We start from the raw sequence: 20,476 nt of genomic DNA on the forward strand, positions 1-20,476 counted from the left end.
ATTATATTATATTATATTATATGGAATTAGAATATATATATATATATATATATTTTTGTCCAGGATAGTTTATTGTGTGACAAACTCTTTCTACCAACAGGTGGCAGCTTCCCCTTCTTTACATCCAGGTTTAATGTGTTTTGGTGAGAAACATTGAATGTAGACATCACTGAAGGTTTACAAGAAAACGCCACAGGGCCCCTTCAGGTTCAATGTTTTTATTCTGCACAAGCATATAATAAGGTTATAGTCCTCCTTCATACGTGCTGATTCGTTGTTTCCTGTTAAATACCAACCCAACCATCGTAGTTACCGTCAGTGAATTTAAATATTTTTACAGACTCATCCCAATCTGTACAATCCTACAAAGAACAAAGCTGGGGAGTAGAGCTGCAAAGATGAATCGATTAGTTGTCAGCTATTAAATTAATCGCCAACTATTTTGATAATGATGAATCGGTTTGTGTAACTGTTTTATGAAAAAAAGTAAAACAATTCTCTGATTCGGTAATGTGAATGTGAATCTAGTTTCGTCACTCCTCTGTGACAGTAAACTGAATATCTTTGAGTAGTGGAGCTTTGCTGCTTGTCAGGCCGCCATTGTAATGCTGTAAAAAAATAAAGGTGAAAAAAATAAACAAGACATTTGGGGATGTCATAGGGCTTTGGGAAACACACATTTTTTACAATTTTCTGACATTTTACTGTATCGATTTATCAAAATAATCGACTATGAAAATAACCGTTGGTTGCAGCCCTACTGGGGAGAAAGGCAGAAATCTCTAAGTCAGTTGTAAGATGTGCAGAAAGAGTGTTATTGAGGCGAAGTTTACCAGACAAAAGACTTAAGAATGTTTTATTATTTATAATGTAGGAAAAATAGTGTTCAGAAGGCATTATAGAATGCATTGTCAAAAAATCGGAATATATTCAAGCTAATACCGTACCACGACATACAGTTTATGAAGACTATTTACAGTTTTTATATCAGGCTGTTTTCAGCTGCAATCTGTTGGGTGATGAAGACCCGACAGGCTCACTCTGCAGTACAAGTTAGAGTCCCAGTGTAAGAGTAGTGTACTGGCCCTAGTTCAGAAGTGCACTGCAGACAGAGGGAATCAGAGAGAAGTCTGTGGGTGCAGAGCGTTGACCCTCTGATAGCAGGGGCGCCAGGCACAGGCACTCCTCACTTGGCAGTGTTCCCTTACAGTACATGGAGCAAGGAAAGGCCGGCTCACAGTTTAATCTTGTCTTTCACACTCATCCAGACCCAGTTTTAGTCATTCCATGTAGGTGAACGCCTTTTTTGAAGCCTTGCTCAATTAAACTTAATTTCACTTTTCTTTCAACCTGGACCCTTTTTTGCCCATGCATTGATGTCTAAGTGACTAATGTGAACACAAATCTTTAAAATTGGTCCAGCAAGCGTCCTGGTAGCTCACCTAGTTGTACTATACTGTACGTTCCGCCTTTCTTTCTCCCCTTTCCTGTCTACGGCTGTCCTATCAATTAAAGGCAAAAAAAGCCCCAATAATTGGTCCAGTATTGAGCGAGAACGCTGTAACCGCATGCAATGTAACGATAGGCCTAAAGGGCAAATATACACCGTTAGTTTGCATCCACTAAAAGTGTTGTTTTTGCCCCTGACAGGCTCAGATTATTATTCTCAGTGTCTGACAACATTATGGAAAGGATCCCTACAGACATAGGCCTTTTTGTTAAAGAGTAAGATCATTTTTGTTTAACCTAGAAACAGCCACGGAATTGCCATTGCTAAACTTACCACAAATATTTTTATTGTGTATAGAGCCAGTACATGTAAATGGGTGAATTAAGTGTTTATTTCAACCAAACCAGAGTGATGATTGTTGGAACAGTGGAAAGATGAACCAAGACGGCTATTGATAGTTTTATTTTGTTTCTGTTGACTTTGAATAAAGTGTGTTTTACGATGATAACATTACTGTTTATGTAAAAGGAAGGTGGTAGCTTTGGCGATAGCGATGTCGGGGCTGTTTTATGTTAAACAAAAAGGATCTTACTCTTTAACAAAAAGGTCTATCTCTGTAGGGATCCTTTCGTAATGTTGTCGGACACTTAGAATAATAATCTGAGCCTGTCAGTGGTAAAAACAGAACTTTTAGTGGACGTAAATTGAAGGTGTGTAATTGCCCAATAACTTAACATTGCAGCTTGTTTCGCCACTGCAGTCGCCTAATACTGGACCAATTTCAAAGATTGTGGTTATCGTCAGTCACTTAGACGCAGAAACATGGGAAAATAGGGTCCAGGTTGAAAAAAACGGTAGTTACCCTTCAACACATTTTAGGCCCATACTAAGTTGTTCCACAAGGATGGAAGTAGTGGACTATGTTACTCCTTAATACTATTACTGAAGTGTATGCTGTCGAATGTTTTTGAAAATCAACAATTGTCAGTAAATCAGTCAATTGGATATTACTCTTAACACCCCTGGTTTCACTATTATGTAGTCTGGAGTGTGCCAACAGAATAATTAGAGACTTTTACAAAGTTTAATGGCAATTTGATTATTGAAAATTATATTTATTTACATATCTATTATGACTTGATTCAGTAAATTTAATTAATTTAGATTTCTCCAAATTTTGTCATTTTCAATTTTTCAGATAAACTTAAACTGTGTAGGAATTTCTCCCATCTAGCGGTGAAATTGTATTTTGCATTCAAACGAATAGTGCTCTCTAGCGCCTTGCTTTTTCAAATGCGTGTTGCAACTACGGTAGCCGTTATGTACCAAGAAGCTATGACAACATGTCTTCCAATTTTCGCTTTTTTGGCGACGAGGATTCCTTCTCCTGTGGCCTCCATTGGCATTAAGTATGATCCTCCATTATGAACTAAAGTGCAGTGCAGGCTTTCAAATTTGCCGGGGCAGTGACAAGCGCCTCTCACTGATCTCCTTCTCCGTTTCAGCTGGTTTCAGTCACGTGACGCTGGCTCTGAGCGAAAACGCGTTGTGGATTAGCTAGACAGGTAGGCTAGTGCTTTATGTCCCTCTCAGCGATTATAGTTTTTCAAAATGGCGGAACGACATGGAAGCCTCCTTGGACTTGCCTGTCCAATGTAAATACAGATAAGAAGTCAGATCATTGGCAGAGGTAATTTTACACCAATGAGGACATATTTATGAATAAAGACATTGATTTTAGCTAATAAAATACTTAAAACACTACACAGTGTACCTTTAGGTATTCAGTGTTCCTTTATGGGTTGAGAAAATCTCCTACTAAGCTAAATCAACAGTTTACAATCTCTTCCCTAGAAAATGCATTGTTACCTGAAAAGTTGACATTTAAAAAATGCATGGTTTTTACAGGACACCAATATTTTGCCTCTGAAAGATGTGCTAATAAACTAAATTCATATAGTCAACATTTTCTTGTCAAAAAAGAAGCCAAATATGATCATGGCCTAATTCATAATTTATTTTCCTTATTCTCTTTTTAAATGACAATCGAATAGCAAAATAGACTTTGAAAAGGGGTTTGAACTTTTTAAATTTGTTCTCATTCTAGTTCCTCTTGTCTATTGTACTTTGCCTCACAGTTAATTTGTTACCTGTGTTAACAATTACGATTTCATTTTGCGATAGCTTTAATTTAAATAAGGCTCTCTTTTTTTTTTTTAAAGATGTATAAGCATTGTGGCATCTGAAAGGGGTTTTATGCTTCTTGCAGTCAGCGTGGTCTGGGTTTATTTATCCAATTATTCTAATTTAACACTGTACAAATCTGATTATTCTAGTGGCACACTTGAGTCTCCATACACTTCAAGCAGGCTTTGGGACTTAAAGATGAAGTGTTATGTCTCTGCCTGAATATGGATTGTTCTATATCAAAAAACTAACAATGGAACAACATAAATATACATGGCTACTTCATTAATAATAAACATCCTCAGAATAGCTTTTAATGCAAATGAAGGATAAATAAAATAATTTAAACAATAAATACTCATATGTACAGTAAGGCAATATGATGCATAGCATCTAACAGAGAAGTTTGGTACAGAGAAGTTTGGACTGAAACAGTGACAGAAGGCCTCAGAATGTTGCTAGTTGAAAATAATAGCACTACTATCACCAATCTGCACATTATGCAATCAGAATTCATTGGGTACTTTTGTTCATATGGTGTGGGAGTGTCCAAGGGTTGCAGAAACACTATCAAACATATTGTCCATAACAATTCATTACTTACCTGTTGTCCTGCTACTTAATGATAGCTCTAACCTGAACCTTTGTGTGAAGTAGGATTATTTATTTTTATTTTACTTATCTAATTACTTGTTTTCTTTATTCAAATTTATTCTGTTATGTGTGTTTGTTTTAATGTTTTCTATGGAAGAGTAGAACTGTTTCGGTGCTTGAAATGAGTTTACCAAAGTCTTAGGTTATATATGATTAAATCATAATTCGGGGGGGGGGGGGCAGGTGCCATCCCGTGCCACTCTTCTAGCCCCGCCCCTGTGTAATGTCCCTACCAAGCTTAGTTTTTGTTTGTGTTAATGGATCTGTGGTAATTGTAGGTCTGATTATTAAAGTAAGCTTACAACCACTTTATATGGTGGCCCTGAAGTGCAAATCACAACAGCAAATAGAAAAACGCAACAGCAAATCATAAAACACAATGGCAAATAGGAAAACACAACGGCAAATAGGAAAACACAACGGCAAATATGAAAACACAACAGCAAGTAGGAAAACACGACAGCAAATCATAAAACACAACAGCAAACAGGAAAACACAACAGCAAATAGGAAAACACGACAGCAAATATGAAAACACGACAGCAAATCATAAAACACAACAGCAAACAGGAAAACACAACAGCAAATAGGAAAACACGACAGCAAATATGAAAACACGACAACAAATATGAAAACACGACAGCAAATATGAAAACATGACAGAAAATAGGAAAACACAACAGCAAGAAGTTAATTCCGTTGTGCTTTAAAATTTGCTGTCGTGTTTTCCTATTTGCTGTCGTGTTTTCATATTTGCTGTCGTGTTTTCCTATTTGTTGTCGTATTTTCCTATTTCCTGTCGTGTTTTCATATTTGCTGTCGTGTTTTCGTGTTTTCATATTTGCCGTCGTGTTTTCATATTTGCTGTCGTGTTTTCATATTTTCTGTCGTGTTTTCCTATTTGCCGTTGTGTTTTATGATTTGCTGTTGCGTTTTTCTATTTGCTGTTGTGATTTGCACTTCAGGGCCTTTTTCCCTATAGTAGCCTGTAGCCTATCATGGACCAGGGAGAGGAGGAGTACTCTCAGCAGTGAAGAAATTTAAGTCAAATATTGGTTTTTATGAGGCTGAAAATCCTTGTGCATCAGACGTGAAGTGAATTTTTAATGTGAGATATAGTAACATAGTTTTCCACTCTCCCTAAAATATAAATGCTACTATATTTTTCTACAATTTACAAGACATTATCATCATAACTTGGTTTATTACATAATCAATTGACAAACAAAATATCAATCAATACAGACACATGATTCAATAAATAAATAATTAAAGCGTTGCTGGCTTTCAGTTGACAGATCTGTTCACAATATAAACAAACGCTTTATGTTTTTAATATGCAGATGCTCATGTGTTTATTTAAGGGGAAACATGCAGAGACACATTGGTAACTGTACGTTATTATTTGGACATTACTTCACATTGTCTGTTGAAACACAAACTCTAAGGCATGCAGAGCTGACTGCAGACTAGTCTCGCATTGCCAGACCTTCCTCGACAGCGCTGTGCAGTAAGGCCTGGCTAGTCCACACATATTAGTTTAGTTTATTAGTTTATTATGTCGTGGACAGTCCCCTTTAATGAACTATACATTACATATACTATATATTCCTGCATAGGAGAATAAATAATAGGGGTGGCAGTAGCTCAGTCTGTAGGGAGTTGGGTTGGGAACCGGAGGATCGCTGATTCAAGTCACCGTACTGACCGTGAACAAGGCACCGAACGCCCCGCCCCAACCGCTCAGGGCGCCTGTCCAGTCGCAGCCCACTCACTCTGCACTTGTGCATGTAAAAGCACCTGAGCATGTGTGTGTAGTGTGTAATAACAACAGAGTGTAAACTGTAATTTTCCCCACTGGGGATTAATAAAAAGTATAAATTATAAATTGTTTAAATTATAAATTATAAAAACGGTCAGGGGTTGTTTGCATTTCTTTAAACCCATCACAATCGTCTTGGGCTACGAGTGTGGCTCTGTAAAATATTCTCGGGAAGGAACATTTGCACCCCACAAAAGAAAACACATACAATATTAAATGAAGTTAACTGCTGACACAATACGGTAACGTGAGCTATTTAAATTAGCTGGATACATGGTTAAACGGCATTTGTTCTTACCAGTGTATCACCGTGTGTATTTTGTCCATAGCAAATCCCACCAAAACGTTCCAGTTAGAGGGTAAATGCCGTAAATATTTTCTATGTAAATCTTTACAATCATTCCCCGAGATAACCAGGCAGGCCTGCCTTGTTGCAAGATTTTTCTTAAAACGTGCCATTTTCAGCATATAACGTTGCTCAGAGGTTCCGGTTAATTTTGCACAATGCGACCGGAGTTTAAAGTAAACACAAATAAAACCGTCTCTGACTCAAAGAAAGCGGAAAGTGAGGGACATCCGGCAGAACTTCCGGCAGCACCGGAACTATCCGGTTAATGAACCGTCATCGATATAGACTAACTGCAGATTGACTGACAGGTGAACCAGCTGTGCCATCATCATCAGTAACGGACACCACTCCAGATAACGGTTCAGAGGAAAGGAAACGTCTCATTTTACTAAAAACACGCGATTCCTCTTCCCTCACATCTTTTCCATGCTTTTCTTTTCCTCGCTTTCTCTTGTCTTACGTGGAAGGGGTTAAGATCTGAGCATAAGATGCAAGTGAGGAAAATAAGGAGACATTTAAGACAAATTAGAAGCATCCATTGTCTGTGTTCATCTAACCTCAGCACAAAGCAGAGGGAAACAGTAAGTCAAGAGCTGTCTGTCTTGATTATATATTGTATCTTGCTGAATACATATAATGGCATGGTGTTTGTGCAACAAAGAGTTGGTTTAAATGTGTAGAGTAGTTATTAGCCAAACTCTGTAAGCAAAACTCAGATATGAATGTATGTATGTATGTATGTATGTATGTATGTATGTATGTATGTATGTATGTGTAGTGGACCTTGTTTGTAATAATGTTGTCTGAAAATGAGTTTTCATTTTGCTTCCAAACAGTACAACTTCTATTTGCTGTCATAAAAAAAAACACACACGGTGTAATTAAAAGCAAATGTGAGATTGTGTGCAAGCTTGGCTGTAAGCATTCTGCAGATGATCCTGAATACAAAACAAAACAAAAAGTAGTTGAAAGTATTTCAGTGAGCTGAATAGTGTGAGGGCAGAACCAATTGTAGTAATACAAATATGTGGAGGTCCTTTGTTATTCCACTGTTATCAGTGGAATCACACTCTTCAGAGATACATATAAAGCAAGACACAAAGTAAAACAGGCCAATGCTTCACTTAAATTACTTTTTGATTAGTTTAAATGCAGCTGAACACAAAAAACTTGTATGAATAATGTCTTAGAGAACTTGCATGTACGAAATAAATATTCTACCATATGCTGTGTGATGCTTCTTGTAAACTTTTTCAATGTTTAGGGTCTACATCTTTTGTTATTGGTCAGATATGGAAGGACTGGAAACTGAAACTGCTTTTCGTTTTGAGCTTTTATGTGGTCCACTCAGATTTCTCAAAGTCTCATAAACATGTGCAGCGCAGAGGGGTGGAACAAGGTGATGCAAAGCATGCAACAAATGTGCTGATACATAGCGTTGCAAATATTACTTTAATGTGTATAACCGGCCCATCTATCTATAAAACTACAGCACGCTATTTACATCAAGAGCCAACGTTTCGTACCAAACAAGAAGAGTGCCTTGAAACTGGTTAATAACGTTTATTATATATATATTATTATTGGTAAATATTATTGCAGATACTGAAATAAAAAAAAAAGTATAATCTGCATATAATGTTAAAGGTTAATATGTTATATGGTTGTAATTACATTTCTGTGGCACGTTTGTGAAAAATGTAATAACATAAATTCTAATAACAGACCAAAATAAGTGTAATATGTATGTTCATTGATACATTTTGGATTTTAACTGTGTGCAACAGCAAGGACCGACACTACCAGCAAACATAGGTGTGTACACCTACAACTATTTAACCTTCATGTGGCCCCCCCACTGCAGACACGGTTAAGCATCACAACTGATACTGTTGGTAGGTGGGAAGCCAGTGAGGGATCATGTCCTGTATTTGCACTCAAAATGCACTTAATCATTTATTTTGGCTTAATATTACAATATATACTACTGTATTATACGTTGTTACATTACAGAACATGGTACTGAAATCATAATGTAAAAACTCAGGCTGTCCAAATCAACTTGATAATAACGACATAACGCAAATCATTTTAAAACCCACTAATTGTTTTCATGCACGCACGTTCTGTGATTTGGGCTGCTCCGTAGTTTGGGAAATCAGGAAGTGATGCAGCAGTAATGTTCTGGATGGCTAGCAGAAATAAAGCTCCTAGTAATAGTAATAGTAATAGTAATGGTAAAGTAGCAGAAAAGGATAAAGAAAAGGGTCTTCTGAATGGAAAGTTGAGTTTCATAGTCCTTCCAGATGGTTCTCTCCAGTAGTTGCTACTAGCATGCACTCTCGATGTGAAGCGATAATAATAAACATTTGCATAAAGAAAGCAAATGTGTCTGCTCCCACATTTAGAACAAAAAAGTAAGTATTAAAGCATGCTGCTTTTTGGATGCTTTTATATAGTCCTTAGTGGTCCCCTAATCCTGTATCTGAAGTCTCTTTTATATAGACCTTAGTGGTCCCCTAATACTGTATCTGAAGTCTCTTTCCCGAAATTCAGCCTTGGTGCAGAATTACAGCTACTAGAGCCAGTCCCACAATGAGCTTTACTTAAGATGTGCCATCTCTGTGTCTGTAGCTTTAAATGCTATTGAGGAGGAGAGAGGGGGGGCAAGGTGGAGGGTGGGGGTGTGGTCTTGACCAACTGCCATGCTTCGCTTGTTTGCAAGCCATGATGTCTCTCTCTTTTTCATGGGCGGTCCAAATTCTCTGGGGGGGCAAAGCAGAGAAAGGGGAGGTAACCTTTCCCCTTATGACGTCATAAGGAGAAGATTCCAGATCGGCCCATCTGAGCTTTCATTTTCTCAAAGGCAGAGCAGGATACCCAGGGCTTGGTTTACATCTATCGCCATTTCTAGCCACTGGGGGACCATAGGCAGGCTGGGGGAACTCATATTAATGTTAAAAAACCTCCATAAAGTGAAATTTCCATGCCATGGGACCTTTAAATAAAGGATCTGAATACTTCTTCCACCGCTGCTTTTATGGTATTAGCCATATAGTATTCATATGCCTATTTAGAATCATCTGCTGCCTGGTAGAAATACTAACCACTGTTCTGTAGGGGTGTAACGATACATTGATCTGATTCGATATATTTTTTTACTTTAACCATTAACCATACATTAAGTGTAGTTTATTTTTCATAATCTCTCCCTAATCTTAGTTTACATTGTGTGAAGTTATGTTAGTGGTGATACATGTCACAGTCCAAATGGCTTCTTTGCAAACCAGTTTTGGCAACTAATCTGTAGTAGTTGGATTAGATGTGATGGCATCATACATTACACTGTTGATAGAGATTAGGGCTGTCCTCGACTAAATAATGACGTCACACCCAAGTTAGTCTCGCATTGCCAGACCTTCCTCCACAGCGCTGCGGTGGAAGGTCTGGCTAGTCCACACAACATTATGACATGGGAGAAAAACGTGCTCTGGTTTATTGGCATGTCATTAAACCAATCACAATCGTCTTGGGCGGCGCTAAGTGCCAGATAGAGCAACTGTGCCTCTGCAAAATAGCCTCGGGAAGGAACATGTTTTGGTGGAACATGTGTACGTTCAAAAGTTGTTTAAGTCGTGCAACAGAAAACTCAGATTGGACAGATAGTCTAGCTAGCTGTCTGGATTTACCCTGCAGAGATCTGAGGAGCAGTTAACCATAGCCCTCAGAAATCCACCAGAGTTTAGAATGTCAAAACACAAAGAAAGAGGAAGATAAAATACATCCGGCCGAAAAGAAGGACATCCGGCGGAATTCCCAGCGGCACCGGAGCAATCCCAGAAGTGGAATGTCATCGATATAGACTACCCCTGAGTTGACTGCGTTCCATTTACAAGTCGGATTTTTCACTGTGGGTTAGCTCTAGCCAGGTTATCCATTGTTAGCAACACCAGTTGATTACAACGCATTAGGCTGTATTTTGTGAATACAAACAGCGTAACAACATGTCCACAGACTGTGTGTATGACTGATTTAGTGAGACACAAATATGACAGAAGTGCTAATAACTGTATGTTACTACAGCTTTCACTAGCTTATTTGTGTCTCACTAAATCAGTCGTACACACTCCTGTCCATATTCTATCTGTGGACACGTTGTTACACTGCTTGTATGCACAAAAATCTGCGTAATGCGTTGTTATAAACTGCCATTGCTAACAACGGCTAACCTGTAAATGGAAAGCATTCAACTCGGGTGTGACGTCATTCCCAGCTTCGGCCTCCGAGTTCCGATGTACATGGAACGCACTTTGCGAGGCTGTCTGAGTTCCGAGCTCGGAAACCCAAGGTCAGGGGGCGTGCTTCCGACTTTGACCTCGGAAAATCCGACCTCCGAGTACAAATGGAACGCACTATTAGACTAACACTTGAATGATTTTGTCGACTAATGGATTAGTTGATTTAATCGACAAATTGTTAAACTGAGTTTCTTCACAAAGAATCGCACACTTTAAATCTTGTGTTTACCAGAGATGTGCACGTTTCAAGCAAGTTTCTTGGAAATAAGCCATTCAGCATGAAAAGGGATAAAAAATGACTAATCGACTAAAGAAATCTTAGTCCGCTAAGACCAAAACGACAGATTAGTCGATTAAACAAGCTAAGCACAGGTTAGGTACTCCAGAGCAAATGTGGTGGCATTTACAATTAACATAGGTTGGCATAGGTTGGCTGGAGGACAGTGTGTTAAGATCTGATCTGCTTTGCTGAATTTAGAAAGCCACTGGGGTCATGTAAAGCGCAACACATTTTCACTCCCATCGTGTCAAAAAGCGACGCTTGGTCAGGTGCCTTTGGCATCACTTTTTGACGCTCTGGTTCGGGACGTACGTTTAACTGGCATGCGGCACGAGAATGGGGCAGTTAGGTTTAGTAAAAGATGGTGGGTACGGTTACAAAATGTACGTTTCGGTGACACGTGGGACGGGAACGGGACATGAACCCCGGTCTCCTGGGTGAAAGTCCTGTGTTGTTTGACCCATCCACCCCCCCAACCAACCTCCTTACGAGTATTTTCAGTCTTTCATACTACTCTCTACCGTTGTCTCTCTTAATACTACGTCATCTTACAGCGCCGCGGTTGAGCTGCTGCTCTGCCCGGTGTGTTCCATACAGACGCTAAAGGGGGATTTTTGCGTCGGTATCTGACGCTGAGAGACACTGACCAAGCATCAGTATTTTACGAGTTGGGAGAGAGAATGGGTTGCAAAGCGCTATGAATGTCATCAACTAAAATAAACAAAGCTAAATACTTTTGTATTTCTAAACTTAGAATGTGTGTGTGCGTGTGTGTGTGTGTGTGTGTGTGTGTGTGTGTGTGTGTGTGTGTGAGAGAGAGAGAGACTGTTGAGGACATTGGAAGACTGACCACAGTTGCTTTCATACTGGGTTTTCCTTGACCAGATAGTGTTTTTGAGCTGCCCTGGAAGGAAAGGTAGTTGTATCACATGGTGAAAGCTAATTTTAGTCTTATGAAGACCATTATATTAACAAAACAAAACAGAAACTTCAATATACTTCTGAGTTCTTATTAGCATGTCTTCACATCATAGTATTTGGTCTTTAAACTGGTTTAACTGAGTTTTTGGTTGATTTGTGGCTGTCTATGTCATGCTGCCTTGACTATGTTTTAATAGAGGCTTTACAGTTGATTTACAAATATCCAGAAATCACATTTGGCTCCATCATGGAGGTTCATTGGATAACTGGCTTTTGGCAATTAATGGAAAAGTATTATAGGCTATAAAACAACCATGTAAGATAAAGAGATTTTCAACGATGCTTGGGTGTGGATGTATAGGTCAGTAATGTTCAAACTAAAAGTAAGTAAAAGTCTGTTAAAATAAACTTGTGTTTTAGATACGTGAATACTGTGACGTGAACAAATGATTGAGTTTTTGGCTTTGTTAGCTCGCTTGGTAGTCGGCAGGCAAACAAAAAAAAATGCCAACATTAAAATGTCCTACGCTTACGTGCAGACTTTTGGAGCCGATGACTCACATTTCAAACCTTTTTTTTAAACACGAATTCAACTTAATTCAATTCAATATAACTGAAACCGTTAAAAGTTGTCATTATATTTCAGGTTGGGCTGTCATTGTGTTGCATTGCAACAATATAACTGTTAGTTTTGCCAAAATATGCTGCGTGCTAAGTGAGTTTTCAATTGTGAGTTGAAAACTCAATAACTCAATAACTCAATAATCTCAATAAGTGAGATTCAAAAATCAATATTGTTGATACTCTGACTTTACGGTTTTCTCTATAGAATTCTGCATATATAAAGGGTAATATTTTCAAATTTGTGAGCACAAAGTATTACCCTTGCCTTGAATTAATAAAGTTGAATTAATAATAACAAAGTAATTTGTTTCATCAAGTATTTATTAATGAATTGAATATGTTAAACTGTGTTTCAGCACTCCACGTTCACTCCAATGAACAGTAAGAGCTAATTGGCCAATTATTAATTTGGCCAGATTTTATGTTTAAGGCTGTGATATCTTTGACATCCTTTAAAGTTTGCAGGACAATAAATAATAATGTTTCCAATCCAAAGTTAATTAATTGCCACAATATAATCATTTGTGAACACAAATTAATAAAAATGTTACCCTTCATACCTGCTGGAGTATGTTTCAGCTACAAATGTCTGCATGCAGCCTCTTCTACTGCTAGCTTCCATTTCACGACCAGCTATCGTATTAGCTAGATAGCTAATAAGGTCATGTGATTTTTCTGCCTAACAAAAAACAGATTAACGGTGAAATCAACAGCTTTCAGTTAAAAAGAACACAGAAGTTATCAATTTACCATACAGAATTCCATTGCACGCTTAGGCTACATTTACATTGCTACGTTTTGGTTTAAAAACGTTTCCCCCTCATTCCCCCTGCTCTGGTGTTTCCGAGCCCCTAAACCGGAGACATTTAGAAAAACTTCTGACCCATTTTGGTTTGGAATCTGTGGAACTGTGTTTCAGTCTCAACGGCCGCAAACGGAGACCTTTGGCAACACCGACACATGTTTCTCCGCCTGATTGGGTCTTATCGGTCACAACGTCTCATTCTCTGAGACTAAGCTACTAACATTACCATGGCAACTATCAGCAACGGGTGGAGTATACACGCTGCCTCCTGTTTATGCCCAGTATACCAGAATGTTGATGAGATATGAGGTTTGGGCGTGTTGAGCCCAGTTCAGACCAAAGATTTGCGACGAGACGAAACCATTTTAAAAAGTTTCAGAGAAAAGTTGCAGCTGTCTGACCAGCTGTCTGACCAGCTGATGGCGTCGCTGCGACTCAGGCTGGTTTTAGAACATAAGGTCTCCAGGATGTCTCCTGTTTCAACAGCCAATAGAGGAGTCATCTTGTAAAGTCAGCTACAATAAAATGATCCATAATCCATTTTTATTTCTGTTACAAACTGTTAACGGCGGCTCAACGTGCACCCGCGAGCACGTACAAGCTAGAGAGTGACTGAAGAGAGGGAGTGCCTAGGACAAAGCCGCGAATCAGGGAAATAAAACGTGTTTTCGCCGATTCGTCACTAGAAATGTAACTGTAGCAAGCACCTCACTATCACTAACGTTATCCACATTCATATTTAGACGCAACAAAGGAAATATTTAGCTACAAAAAGCCTTGAAGTCGTAATTTAGGACGGAAGCACAAAGAGTCGTTGCTATGGAGATGATACACCGTCTCGTGGCATTGGTGTGAACTTGCAGGTTTCAGAACGTTGCAGACCGACACGTTGCAAGTAGTTGCAAGTTTCAACTTGTCCCGTCACGAATCTTTGGTCTGAACTGGGCTTTAGTCTAGAGATTAGTTCTTCTACTGGAGCTAAAAACGCTTGTGTGCACGGAGATGCGGAGTTTGGAGCACTTTTGGCTCCAAACTCCGCTTAAAAACCAAAACGTAGCAATGTAAATGTAGCCTTAGAAATGGGATCGGCTTCTACTCAGAGTTTCTTTTCCAAAGACCGGAAGACCTCCAACATGGCTGCCGTAAGCCTTCAACAGGCTGAATGAGGTTTCCTCCTCTCTGCTTATTGCTGGTGGCATTTAATCAAACCTTCCACTGCACCAGGCTGGTGGCATTCAGATAGCCTGCCGGTGGCGTATGGTTCTATCTGAAGGTATTGGAACCTCCATTAACAACAGCCGAGCTATCAGCGTAGGGTAGGCCATGGCCATCACACTGCGGATCCCATCCCCGGCCCACGCCTCACACCGCATGAACCGGGGTTTAGTCACCCGCTATAGAGACCAGGCCTCGCGGCATGCTGCTATTTCACACAAGAGCTTTTCTGTGTTTGTGTAATGCGGATAGACTCTTTTTTACAGTCAGCCCACACAGCTGCAGTTGGCCGCAGAGAGCCACCTTATGGTCTGCCAGGTAGTCTGAGTGTCCATGAAGGACACGGTCTCGTAACGGGTAGGCCGACAGCAGGGGTGACTGCTGACCCTGTTGTCCGAGATGCTCCCGCTGTCCATCAGAGCTTTGAGGGCCAGGTCATAGTTTTTGCGGGCGCTGTGGCATGTCCCAACACAGTACTTGAAGAGGACTATTTCGTCCGAGTCGTAGCCGAGACCGAGGTCCCGAACCCGCATCTCCTTCCTCTCCAGGTGGCAGTCGCGGCTGCTCTTGGTCTTCTTGCGGTTCCTCCGGGACGTTCTGGGCGAGTTTGGGTCCCGAGGGGAGCGCCGCCATCTGCTCTGCTGGATGTCCTCTTCGTGCATCAGTGACCACTCTACTACAAGAAAAAAAAGAAAACACAGACAGGACACCTGGGTAGTCAGTTATTTGGTTCCCAAAAGAAAAGGAAGGTACAAATTGTGTGGTATGAAAAACATTGTGGCAGACAGTGACCAGATTTTTGTAAATCTAAAAGCAGTACCATTACGTTGAAAATGAATTGAAAATGTATAATCTAATTTAGAGACCCACCTATTTTGCCTTGCTTTTAGCTTTTAGCTGCTTTTTACTGCTTAAATTATCTTTTATTACCTTGTTCTGCTTTTTAATCTATTGTTATATAATTATATAATTCTCTCTCCTAATTTCCTTCTTCTCTACTTGACTTTGGTGTCTTCGTGTCAGTTGTTTTGTATTACATTTTGTATTGTTGTTTTTTTACTGTATGTACTTTTTTTTATCTATGCAATGTTGTCTATTGAGGCAGATTTCAAACCATCTGCCTTGGTTGTAAAGCACTTTGTGTCAACTTATGTTGTTAAATGTGCTGTATAAATTAAGTTGACTTAACTTGACTTTATTAATGTGATGCTTGATTCCTGTTGAAACAGGTTGTTAAACAGCAAGGGATCAATCTTTAGTGTACACCAATGGGTTATTAGCATTGATGGTGTGATGGGCAGTTTGATTTGAGAGAGCAGGCAGAAAGGCTGGATTGTCCAAAATTTTTTGATGACTTTGCCTGTTTGACACTGTCCTCCCCCCGAAAAAAAAAAACGCTCCCATAGGTCGTTTGTTTAAGCAGCAATTACGACTCTCTACATTCATAGTGTCAGCGCCCTCTAGTGGCTGTAGTAATTATGACGGAAGCTAAGCGGGAAGTAAGGTGAGGAAGTATTAGAGCGCCAACTTCCTCATAAGGAGGCAGGTTGTTGCCTAATACAGGACTTTCACCCTGGAGTCCGGGGGTTCATTTCCCATTTTTTCATTCATTCGTCAACCTTTATTTATACTCGAGAGGGGCAGCCATCGAGTTACAAAGACAAAGAAAACACAGAGAAGGAAGCAACACCATCATAAGAACATAGAAAGACAATTGAACTTTTCCGAAGAAGGAAGAACAATGTGATAAACAGATCAGGACAACCGTGACAATATGTGACCTTTAAGTCTTAAATGAAATTAGAACAACACTAGGTAACATGCAGCTGTAATTGAAAGTAACCTATTATTGCACGGTAATAATAATAATAACGTATTCATGGAAACCCTCAAGCACAGGGTATCAAAAGGTTACAAAGACATCTTGTATCACTTTTCTTCACTTAGCCATATGTTATAGAGCTCTGATTCAACCCCTCGCCTCAACTCACAAATTCCTGGTGTATGTAAACATATTTGGCATGTCAACTGTACTCCCTCATCTAAAAAATCTGCTGGTCCAATTACATGATGGAAGCCGGATCAGAGAGAGACAAAGAGGAGGTAGTTTTTATTTCTGCATTCCAGCGACAACCAGGAGACTGGAGCCTTTGGAATTATTAATTGTATTAAAAAAGTAGTTTCTAGCAGATTCATTTCCGGGATTGCTCCCCAGCCGCCGGAAATTCCGCTGGATGTCCCTCTTTTTTTGGCCGGATGTCCCTCACCTACTGCTTTCTTTGTGTTGGTGTTCTAAACTCCTAAACTGGATTTCTGAGGACTATGGTTAACTGCTCCTCAGATCTCTGCAGGGTAAATCCAGACAGCTAGCTAGACTATCTGTCCAATCTGAGTTTTCTTTTGCACGACTAAAACAACTTTTGAATGTACACATGTTCCACCAAAACAGGTTCCTTCCAGAGGCTACTTTTGCAGAGGCACCGTTGCTCCGTCTGGCACTTAGCAACACCCAAGACGATTGTGATTGGTTTAAAGAAATGGCAATAAACCAGAGCACATTTTTCTCCCATCCCAGAATGCTGTGTGGACTAGCCGGACCCTCCTCCGCAGCGCTGTGGAGGAAGGTCTGGTAATGCGAGACTAATTCAGTCTTAACTCTGGGGCTCCTACGTTTTTGGTGTAAAAACAAGTTATTCTCAAAGCATTTAGTGCTTTAGTTTGAGAGAAGTTAAGAGGTCCAGAGGACTCTTCATGTACACAGGTATTTTAGAAAAAAATTTCCCTCCTTGGTTCTAATATAAATACTGTTCCGTCCACACATATACTCAAACCAAAAATACTCTCTTCAGATCCACATTTGTTTCTAGCTGAATACATTTTGTTGTATTGATTTAATGAAATATGTAACTTTTCATTTGATTTATAATTTGTGATTTGATTTATTTTCATTTTCTTAATTCATTTACATTTACGAAACCCGCCTCACCCGCAAAACAACCAGCATTGTGGGTGACCTCAGGCAGTCAGTTAATTTACTTTTAGTTTTCAATCCAATCTAATGTTTCTTTTCACTGTGAAATGTGCACAATGTGTTGATGAATACTGTATTTCACATTCGCTGTCACAGACCGCCCCCCCATCAACCAATCACTGACAGAGTGAGTGATAGGAACCTTTAGCACTCTATTGAGGAGTTCACTTTGTGAATACGGCCCCAGATTTCTGCTCTGGCCTTTGGAGACTAAAGGGGGAAAACTTCTCACACTTTAGTTTAAGCATTGGATTAGAATGGACTTTTATGGGCTGGCAGAGGAGAGCATGTGCGATTAAATTAAAAGCAGACATGGGCGTTAAATCTGCGAGTGAAATTCCTCTGGTTATCAGCTGAGGGGTGCAAAATGTACTGTCACTATGCGGGGTCCTTACCAATAAGTGGAGCTGCATTTCAGGAACATTTCAAACAAAACCCATCAAACTGTACTGTAGAAGAAAAATGAATAACCTAACAGTTTTAGTCTCATTTTATCATGATATCCTCTTTCCTGCTCACTGATTAAGTTCCTATTATTTTCTCTGATCAACAAACTTTGTAGTGTCTGCTGTGTTAAACAAGTCTGTCTGCCTTTTGTCTAGCTAAGTTAATGTTAAAACAAAGCATTTTACTTTGGTCACTCACTGTGAGTGAGACCTATAGGCATAATTTACGGGGGGGTTACAGCCCCCCCAAATATCAAAACTGGCCAGGGAACCCCCCCGAATATCTTATCATAATGATGAATGAAAAATATGAACTGTTTAAAAAACACATTTTTATTTTTCAAGTTTATTTTTTGGGGCTTTTTTCCCTTTATTTGAAAACGAAAGTGGATAGACATGAAAGGGGGAGAGAGCAGCAGGTCGGACTCGAACGCTCTTACTGGGTGAGCTAGAGGCTGCCCCACATGTGTGATGTTTTGAACCTGTAGAAAGTTTTGAACAACACAGGAGAAAAATATTCTCCTTTACATAATTAAAGACATTTGCAACCATAACTTGATGCAGAAAAGGCCCAAACTGTCGCAGAATATTTCACCACAATGCAGGAAATGAAGTATGTCATGATCAAAATTTCCTGGGGGAGGGCCTCGCAAGATAGGTGGGGATCGCAAACCCCCCTCCAAATGTTGAGCCCAATGTTACGCCCTTGGTGAGACCTTCTGTTTAGAGCCCAAGCCGGCTCCAGCGGAGTTCACACCTCCTTTAAACAAAGGACCGTTTGAGCAGACGGTATTGGGTCTTTGTAGATCTACTAAGGCCGGCTACACACTGCCTGCGTGGCGTGAGCGTGTCAGCTGCGTGGCGTGTCCGTTTTTATTTCGGCTCTCATGTTAACAGGTTAGAGCTTGCACAGTGCCTGCGTGACACGCACGTCTCAGGCGCGGCTCGAGCCGTGCCGGAAACGCGTGCATGCTAGAAATAGAACCAACGTCTATTTTTCACGTGACACGCAAGCGCGTTGGAAGCGTTTCCATTCAAAATAGAATAGGAAAAGATGTTTATATGTCATTTTCACACAAATACATATTAATAAATGACATTTTGATGTTTGAAAACCTCTAGGTTTTGACATAAATGCAGATATAAATGTAATTTAATTGCAATAATTGCACCTGTCAATACAGAACGAAATACTCTGTAGCCTATTTTGCCATCAATACTGCCGACGTTGTCTTTGCTGTAATCAAGTCAGTATATATTTATGTTTAACATGAAGTATACTACTGCTTGAGTGCAGTAAATCAATGGGAAACATACATGTGTACAGACAAGGCTAGCAGCAGCAGCGCCTCGTCAGACACGTTTCTGTCAGAAAGAAACATGTTTTCTTTCAGACACGCAGCAAGTGTATAAAACCCTGACCAGAAAACTCATTCTGGTCAGAGAGAATCCTACAGCATCTTGTGAGCTTCTGTCTCCACTGCGCAGTGAATAAAATTCATCTGAACCAGCCAAAGAATTGGCCCTGAGAGAACTTTTTCTTCCACAATACCCACTCAGATGGGCAGACCTGCAGGGGTTTGACTGATTTCTACTTCCTGGACTGGGCATGACTTTGCCCTGCACGTTCCCTAAATGCCTCCATGCAGTATTGTCCTTAGGGAAAGATTATTAACACTGTAGAACGTTGATTCACAGAAGCAAGGGCGCTTGTCAGTTCATGCCTCCATGTTTACGAAAAGAAAACTTGTAATCACGAGGGGGGAAAAAAAGAACAGAAAAATGCAAAGAAATATTCCCCAGGCGAAGAGCAGAGGACTTCTCAGGCAAACATTCAGCCATGTTAAAACTTGCCACATGGGTTTGCATTATTTCATGTAATTATACAACTATTCCATGTTACAGTTGAATTGGGCAATGTTCAGGCAATCATGTCTAACTGTACTAAACATTATTATTGTTTTGAATGAGTCACAAGAGTGTGATGCTCGTCAGTGTGAGGTTTTCCATCACTTTCATAAATATAGCTGTAGGAGGTGAAACACAACTTAGGTATGCCCAACAGCACCACAAAAAGGAAACAGAACATCACGAGTGATTGACGTGCAGTAACTGTTTTTTTCTGCCTCTAATCTTTTAGTTCATATGGGCTTGGAGAAGAAGGCATGGACCATCAGATACTCCAGTAAAAAACCTTTCATCGACTTGACTTACAAATCTTACTGTACACAAATATACGGTATTTTTTTTCTACATGTAGACTTTGTAGTAGACATTATTATTATTTCTGTTCCATTGCTAGTTTGTACTTATTTTTGCCATTCAAACCCATTTTTTGGGCAGGTAATGTATTATTATCTTTTTTAGTATAGATCAATAGAAGTACATTTTTTA

The 20,476-nt window shown here is 39.7% G+C and overlaps 1 protein-coding gene across 1 annotated transcript in view; it reads right to left on the minus strand.

The window, feature by feature from the left end:
* Positions 1–14,841: 14,841 nt before the first annotated feature.
* Positions 14,842–20,476, minus strand: part of artn (artemin) — a 36,653-nt gene continuing 31,018 nt past the window's right edge. The window contains 1 exon segment of the mRNA XM_078258198.1: positions 14,842–15,281. Within this exon segment, the coding sequence (XP_078114324.1) occupies positions 14,872–15,281 (410 nt within the window). The 3' untranslated portion in view covers positions 14,842–14,871.

This window comes from Sander vitreus, chromosome 9, assembly GCF_031162955.1.
Source record: "Sander vitreus isolate 19-12246 chromosome 9, sanVit1, whole genome shotgun sequence".
NCBI lineage: Eukaryota > Metazoa > Chordata > Actinopteri > Perciformes > Percidae > Sander > Sander vitreus.